General features: G+C 42.7%; 1 protein-coding gene across 3 annotated transcripts in view; it reads right to left on the bottom strand.

Moving 5' to 3' along the window:
* KITLG (KIT ligand) overlaps positions 1-8,745 on the bottom strand; it is a 100,686-nt gene that overhangs the window by 61,746 nt on the left and 30,195 nt on the right. For 2 of the 3 annotated variants that reach the window (XM_019545264.1, XM_019545263.1), the window contains exon 2: positions 3,494-3,607. In XM_019545264.1, the coding sequence (XP_019400809.1) occupies positions 3,494-3,607 (114 nt within the window). Of the gene's footprint in view, positions 1-3,493; positions 3,608-8,745 lie in introns of those variants that run through there. The other variant, XM_019545265.1, reaches the window with a different exon arrangement.

The raw sequence follows: 8,745 nt of genomic DNA, 5'->3' as shown, positions 1-8,745 counted from the left end.
CAACCATGTGTGACTTTTTCTCTCCCTCTCTATTCCCTATAGATATGTATAAGTGAGCTGAGACTTAGGATAAGATTTAAATATTTTTATTTTGGTAGCAAGTTTTTGGTTTTGGCTATCCACTGTTTTATATTGTATTATTATTAGGTTTGTATTGATTCTTATTATCATTTTCATATTGATTTTTATTGTTTCATATGGGTATTGTATGGTATAGGCCTGTGTTTGTAAGTGAACCAAAGTCACGTCAAGTTTCCATTTTATATGTCAAGCCTCCATCTTGTGTCCTCTGCCTGGGTATCCTATATTGCAACATTATGATTCATTGTACTCCTCCCATGTAAATTGGTTCCCCGATGAATGAGAATGATTGGGAATGCTTGAAATACAATGGTAGCAGGTCCCTACTGAATGGCCTGTAATGACTGGGCCATCACCTTGCATTGATACACCCAGGAACCATGGACCTCACCCAAGAACAGAGACAAGAACCCAGCATTTGAAAGACAAAAGACCCTGCAAAACCAGCAACTCTCACCATTACAGACACCCAAAACGGCACATCCCTGCATGGAGCATACATGCTCAGTACGCCAGGGGCTGACCCTTGCCTGGGCATGCCTCCTGTCACTAGGGTCACACAAGTTCTGCCCCTATAAAAAAAGGCAGTGAAGACAGACCCAGTGGGATGCTCTCTCCATCTGGACCAGCACCATGCCATACCACCCAGAGGCCCTGCTGGCGACCCCCCTCTGGACAACATCTACTGGACAAGAACCCCTTTCCAGCCTGGATAGGCAGACATTACCGGCACACTTCCTCCTACAATTTGGACTCTCTCTCTCCTCCTGGACTTCAGTGGACTTCAGCCCCTGCACCAAGCCTCTCTAACCCCTGCTGCCATTGTGTGGGTGTGTGTGAGTGCAAGGGAACCAATTTGGCATTGTGTCACCATCTCCCCTGTTCAATAAAACCACTGTCATTTGCAACCCTGAGTTCGGTCATGTTTTACTGAATCCCAGTCCCTTCCCCATCTTAAATTCCAGCCTTGTTCTCTCTCTCAGCTCCAGCCCCCCCACCGCTAGTTTCCCAGTCTCCTCCAAATTCCATCTCCCCTTTTCTGCCATCTCTCAGCCTCCCCTTGCTTTCATGCTGTTCCTGCTTCCTTTCAACCTCCCATGCCATCTACTGCCTTTCCCCTGTGACCTTCTGCTACCTTTTTCTGCTTGCCCACTGCCCTGCTGGCTTTCAGCCTCTCCTGCCACTTTTCCTGTGATTTTCTGCTGTTTGTCTGTCTCTCTGTTTTCAGGCATCCCTGCACGTTCTGTAGTCATCCCCGCCTCCCCAGCCCCTGCAGCTTCCCAGCTCCTTGTGGCTGTCCTTCAGTTTTCCCCAGCAGCTGGAGCCTTTCTCCAGCTCCCAGCACCTGCTGCCACTCCCTGCAACTTCTCTAGCTGCCCCAGAGCCATCCTTTGGCTCCCCACACCCAGAGCCCCTCTTTAACACCCACACTTTCCCTTAGTCCCATTTTCCCTCTCCCCATCTACCTTTTCAGCTCCCCTGTAGCTCTGGCTCCAGTCCCAGCCTATGTTTTGTAGGCTTTGGGTGTTGTCTTTTAATCAATTAAGATCAGTTAACCAAAAGTTCCCCACAGCCTCAGTTCTTCAGCCCAGGCCCCTCTAGTCTACCGGTTCTAATCCCAGTCCTGGTGACTTTCACAACCAGCAACTTTCATTCCCTATACTTCTACTTTCTTACCTTAACCTTTCCCCAGGTATCCCAAGTACACCAAGCACATACATGTCACAACACTCAACTTAGGAACTCATTGTGTGTGTGTACATGTAGGTGGGTGGTATGTGTGTGAATTAGTGAATACACATATATAGATATCATTGTGTGTGTGTGGTATATGAAATAGTAATCCACATATGTGTATTGGATGTGCAGGTGTTGGTAACTGATTCTGTCTAAATTTGGTGTTTGTAGTGTGTATGGGCTTAAACTAGTGATAGGTGTTGATGAACCTAGAGACTGGTTATTTTGAACGTATGTGTATCTGAGTTGCTAGTGTGTGTATGTATATATAATATATATGGCATTGTGTGCATGACATACGAATTAGTGATCTGTGTTTAACTTCTGGGGTGTATAGTGTATGTGCTTGAATTGGTGATAGGTATGCATGTATCTAGGCTGGTTTGGCTGTGCATGTGCCTGAGCTCATAGTGTGTGCGTGTGTGTGTGTGTGTGTGCACCTAATTGATTTGTGTGTTTGTATATATCCAATTGTACAGCACACCCTCCTGCCCAACAGTGCAATATTGAGATCCTGAGTGTTGGCCTGACCCCTCAGGGCAACAACACAAAGGGAAACAGAATTCTGCCCTCTATATATCCTTAGCTAAATACCGAATTTGTGAATAATTCAATATAGATTATTTTTATGTTTAATGTAATTAATTTCTAATAAAATGGCAGCCTTTGAGAATGAAGTCCTGCTTAACCAGAAGATTCAGAAAGGTAGTAAATATTATTCTTCATGGCTGCTACTCTTTAGTTATACCTCCCTTGTGACCAGGATCATATCTGGGAGTGAAAAAGGTCTATCCAATCATTAGTAACTGTCTGCTAAGACACAAAAGCATCTTATGTAAAGTGACTTTTGTGGACAAGTTTTCTTCAGAAATTGTGAATAATTTATTCCAGCAAAGTTTAGTAACTTCCAATGACCAATCTAATTCCCATTTAAACCAAAGACCCATGGGGAGATGGGAAAGGGAGAGGAGAGAATGATACACTCAGTTTGGCGTCGGCATCACCACAGAATTGCCTCCTGGACACTGGACCGAGCCTAAGTGGGTGCAAGTGCAGGGAGGGAAGCTTAGCTCCTGATGAGGGGCAGGGACTATGGAGGCCTGTTTACTTGTGAACGTGTGCCTCTGGCTGTAATTCATTAGGCAAGGGGGTAGATTGGTATTTGGCTCCCCCTGCTGGAATTTTTAGGGAATTGCACACAGTCCTTCGTTCAAAAGCTCATGGCATGCAAACAAACCTAATACACCAAAATAACCAAATTTAAAATTTTTAAAGCTTGTTAAATTAATGAGGATTAAACGCCATGGCATGTACAAGCACCCAAAAAGTATAAAACTTAAAGCTGGATGGGAAACCACTTTTTCATCCCAAAAAAGCTGTTGATGTCAAGAAGAGGTTTTTTGACATTTTAAATTAAAACAAAGGAATACACTCCTTCTGGCAGAGACTTGAATTTGGTTTCTAATCTGTGCAAACCACCAGCTTTTTGGAATTGCTCCCCTGTTCACCACAAAAAGTAATTTTGGTTTCAATATATCAAAATGTTTTGTCAAAAAATTCCCAATTAGCTCTAATCAAAATGTTTACTTAGTTTCATTTTCTTAATATCATGGTTTCTTTAGATACTTACCATTGCTTAATATTTAAAGAAGAAATTAAAAGAAAAGCCACTTACCAATTTTGGAATGTCATTCACATCATCTGTCACTGGATTCTCACAGGGTCTATGAGCTCTGACAAGTGGATTAAGTAGGAGCAGCTGAAGATAAAAGCAAGTGATAATCCAAGTCTGCATTAAAAAAAAAAAAGAGAAAAAGAATATTTACCTGCAAGCAATGTCTTCAAAACCATTCTAATTAAAGCTAGCAACAGTAGCTTTCATGTATGCAGTTTAGAAGCAATGGTATTTTTATTTGTGTATTATCAGGCTAATGTAACCCACAGATTCTAAATGCACTAGAGTGTGAGTCAGTCAGTTAACTTTATTATATAACCTCCTTGTACTGTTGTGCCCCATAATATTAATGACTTGGGTTCATGCATTTAATTGATTTGAATCTCTCCTGAAAGAGTGCACCTCATGAGCAGTAATGGGAAGTTATTTCTCAGACATCTCCTTGGCAAAGTTTCACTGGGCTTAATGCAAATATATTCACTAGTTACCTGCTGCTAATAGGTGAAATCACCAAACTTCATGGATTTTCATGTCAGTATACATATGACAATTTTCTTCACATAATAATAATAATAATAATAATAATAATAATAATAATAATAATGCCACTGACATTCAAGTTATCCAATGCCTAGGATCTGTACATGTATAAGATGGAGTCAATGGATGTTAAAGTACAGCAAGACAACTGAAAAAAAATAAATGTTCACAAAAACTGACAGCCCTGATATAGTCTTCACTAAACAGAGAAGCATAATCACGCCCATGAAGTTTAGGGGTGCTTCTGGACCTCTTGCAAGTGCTGACATGGTAATGTACTTACAATATACTTATTCTCCTCCAAGAATCCAGGAGACTGTGTCCTGCACTGGTAAAAGCTGGCCTTCATGCATTAGTACATTCCCTAGTTAATTACCATTGCAACCATGGGAATACTAAGTAGTCTGTGCTGAGCCTTGTGAGAAAGCCATCAAAAACTCCAAGTGGTGCAGAATGCAGCAGCTTGCCTCCTCTTACTCTGAATGCACAAGCCCAATACCCAGTTTGCCTTGCTGGTTTCAGGCAGAATGCCACCAGATGTTTAAACTCTAGTACTTAATGTTCAGATGCCAAGTGATTCGGCCAAGTAGACTTAAAGAATTGATTCAGACTGAGACTTAGACAGCTGGTACAATAGAATAATCTACTGCAAAAACTGTCTGCTTGGGCAGGATACTGAGGCTTCATGGGGGCAGGTCTCGCTCTTGTAGGAACAAAGCTGTGCACACATCTTAGCAAGCTCTTCAGGCTTCCTTAGTCTGCCTAGAAACAGACAGCAACAGTGCCTAGTTCAGCCCTGATTGCTCACAGTGCCTAGTTCAACCCAGACTGCTCGTAGTCAACCTGTTTCCCTGCAGCACAATGTAGGGATTGTGAAAAGGTGTGTTCTGTTCTCTGCTGGAGCAGCAGAGTCCAGCAAGTAACACACTGTCTCTTAGGGCGGGGTGATGAGGGTGGGAGAGAGGGATGCTGGAGGTTGATGTTCTCTTCTGAAAGAAGCCGTGGCATATACAGACATTCACTCTCCCAGAAGAAACTAACCCTGATTGTTCCCAGATAATTTTTATCCTGAAGCAGCCATGTTTACCCAGTATAGGGTTGAAAAACCCTATACTGGTGAATATTCTCTGCAAGAAACCTAAGACAATGGGTTATACACAAGAAATATTAAGCACTTGTTTCCTTCATTACTGGACGCTGATCAGAGTGATGACAGTAGTAAAGGAAGCTAAATCAGATCATGATGGCAACAATTTTACAAAGGGCTGCTTAAAAAACAACAACAACAACAAAATCAAAACACTAACTTGAGGGGAATGTCAGCTAACCATTTGCTTTATAGCAGCATTTCTCAACCCATGCATTACGACCCAAAAGTAGATCACAGTAATATATGAAAGGGTTGTGAACAAACTTTAAAAAATGGATCAACAGTCTTTAAAAATGAATTCTCCTTGAAAGGAGAAAAATATGGGAAATGGTTGGTTCCCCTTACAGGCTGGCAGAGTTCCAGTCTGCAAGGGGCTTTGGGAAGTGATAGGAGGGAGATAAGACCTGGGGTGCCACATGCATGTATGCATACACACATCCATGTGGCAGCCAGGCAGTATGAAGATCAGCTCCTGCAGCTCCCTGCAGGTAAATCTATAGGGCAGGGTGGGGGGACACAGAGGGGGCATAGATGATGTGTCAGATCCCCCTGCCTTGGTTACACCTTGCACTGCTGGAGGCCTGGCTGGTGTGGGGGTTCCAGTAGCAATGAGTTTCACTGTCCCGCTTTACCTTCCTGCACCGTGTCCCACCCACTAGGCCATGGAGGTAGATCCTGCCGATGCTGGTCCAACTAAGCCGCATCCCCATGCCTACTGTGGATGGACATGTCCCTCCATGCTCCACACCCCCTTACCCCATACATTCACCTCTGCCACACACTGTGGGGGGCTGTGGCCTGCAGGCAGGGGGCAACAGGTTGGAATGAGGAGCACCAAAGAAGCCAGGGGGTTGTTTTCTACTTTAACTATTTACTGGGTTGGGACCGGCCATTGATGTTTACAAATGGGTCCTGGTACAAGAAAAGATTGGAAACCACTGCTTTATAAGACATGAAAAATAGTGATGCAAATATATACGAGGGAGACTGGGAAAAAAGCAGAATACAATCATTGACTATGCAGGTGTCTTGGAATGTGCTCTTTAGCTTTTCTAGCCAAATTAAACTGCATTTTAAAAGAAGTTTCTAGTCCAGCAGCATCAGGGACAAGGCAGCCTTCAAGCTGGGAGCACAGAAAATTTTCAGCTTAAGCAGGTTTCCAGCCGTTACATGTTCTGTCTTTGGCCGGTTTCAATGTATAAGTATGCCAAAGCATCAGGAGGTGGGATCAAGGCATGAGATGCAATACTGAAGAGAAGACAAAAGACTCAGTAACAGTGGGTGGTCCTATGTCTTGTGCATTAGAATATAATGGCTAAATAGGTAGAGCAGGAAACTAGGATTTAGGAGAACCAGCTTCTCTGCTTGGCTTTGCCTCTTGCTTACTGATGACTCCAGACAAATCACTTCATTACTGGTGCCTGTTTATCCTGTCTTCCCTTGAAAATTTCTTTTATCTTCTGATTAAGAAAATCACTACTTAAGTAGATAGTATTTTTCTATGAGCAAAAAACATGTTCTTCCAAGGTTTTCAGGTCTTTTTTTATATTTATATAGGCAAGAAAGAAAGTTGCTAGTGTAGATATGCTGTGTTTAGACGGGATGAACTTACAGATTTCCATATGCAGTTACTTCTGTTCTGGAGGTGAGGAGGATACGTACAAGACACAAGAATTAGTTGCACATTTTCTACTGCTGTTAGATTTAATGGAAGGGGTATGTAAATATCCTGCACTGCTTTGAAGCTCTCCAGCTGTCTACTTACCAGTCAGCTATGGGATACCTGCTGATAACTGCATATTGGAAAGATGCCACAAGAATGAGTAACAGATATGTATGGTGGGAGAACAAAGAATAAATACAAATAAGTATCAGGAACAGATACAAAACTTGAATTTTTGGCACCCTGGGCAAGGTGGGGGACTAAGGAGCAAGTGCTTACCTCCTGACAGAGGGTCTGCTGTAATTGTGGGTACAGTGTGGGATGTGATGTCTCAGTGCAAGCTCCACCAACATGGTGTGGCAGCAGCAGTGTGGGCACCCTGGGGGCTGCCATTCTGGTAGCCTCTCTAAATTGATGCCTGGGACTAGTGCCCTGCTCACCCATAACGCATTACGATACTGATCTAGGGAAATTGTTTTGCTATCCTTATCTTTTTTGTCAGAAAAAAAAAATGTTCTCTGAATATTTTTTGAAGGATACAAAGAGTTAATGAAATCAGTCTTCAATATTGACTACTCTCACTTTTTGTTGTGCTTGGTCATTAGACCTCCCCCTATTTTTTTTTTTATCTAAGAGTCAGAGCAATTCTATTTCCTTCTTCTGAAAGCTTTGTATCCTGAATATGTAAATTCTTCCAGTAAGAAGAGAAAAAAAAACACTGAGCAGGCTTTTAATAATCAAACTAGAAGAGATCATTCAGAGTAAATATTCAAGTTACACACTTGATCATGTTATGAATGATTGATTTAATTGCTCTCATGCCATAAAACAGCTGTGTCTTCCACTAAGACATAGAGACTTGGCTTAGGGCCCCAAAGTGCAGATGGACCTTCTATTCCAGTAGCAGGAAAATTAATGGTCTATAATATTTAAGAAGGATAAACAGCTTTCTCTGAACACGAATGGGCATGCCACAGTGTTTTGATGTCCCCTGCATAGTATAGGAACACTAAAACTGTATTATGCTAGTTAAATATATATCAATCCCTGAATGGACAAAAAAGTTAGGGGAATACCAAAGTTACTAATAATTAAACTTTGGAAAGTCTAGACAATTCCAAAAGTGTATCTTGTAGTGATAACATAGTTCATCATAACCACAGGCAACATGTTATATTCTGCCAATAGGGGTAAAATAATAATCAGATACCAACTAGCAAAGAATGATAACAGCAACAGCAAAAATATATATGCAGAAGCAGGGTGGTATACACTACATAATTTTAGTGTCTACAGATTAAGTTGTTCAGTACCATACAGTGCTCTACTGACCTGTCCTCAGCAAATCATGTTAATCTTGGGATAAGTTAACAGTTTTTTAACCAAGTTCCTGGAAGAGTTCAAGTCCTATTAACTGAGAATGCTGCATATGATTTACCCTAGAATGCCTGGTTTATCAGGGTCAGCTAATTTAATTCCTCAGGCTATATATAAATATTCAAAAAGCCTGAGGCAGAATTGAACCAATCTATGCAGGTTTCTCTAAGCTATGTAGATTGGATTGTGAGTGAACAATTCACCCTTCATTGCGGGGGGAGGCAGGCAGATGCGTGCGCTGGCTGAGGCCAAAAGATGGGGATGCACACCTCCCCACCTGCCAGACATTGCGAAGGGCAGCCAAGCCCTGCTGAGCTTAAGCCTTCCCTGATTGGGTACCCAGCTGCAGGAAGTGGGGGAAGCCAGCATAGAATCTGTCCTCAGCCCTGCCAGAGCAAGGGGAGGAGGGGGAAAGCACAGGCCCCCACTGCATGGACCTGGCCTCTCCAGACCCAGCCAGAAAAGCTGAGGTGGCCCACACAACAGTGGCTTTTCCCCCACTGCTGCCCCTGCCTGGCTGGG

This window comes from Crocodylus porosus, unplaced genomic scaffold (assembly GCF_001723895.1).
Source record: "Crocodylus porosus isolate Cpor-Errol unplaced genomic scaffold, CroPor_comp1, whole genome shotgun sequence".
Lineage (NCBI taxonomy): Eukaryota > Metazoa > Chordata > Crocodylia > Crocodylidae > Crocodylus > Crocodylus porosus.
The sequence above is the reverse complement of the archived record's forward strand: the minus strand, read 5'-3'. Positions and strand labels throughout refer to the sequence as shown.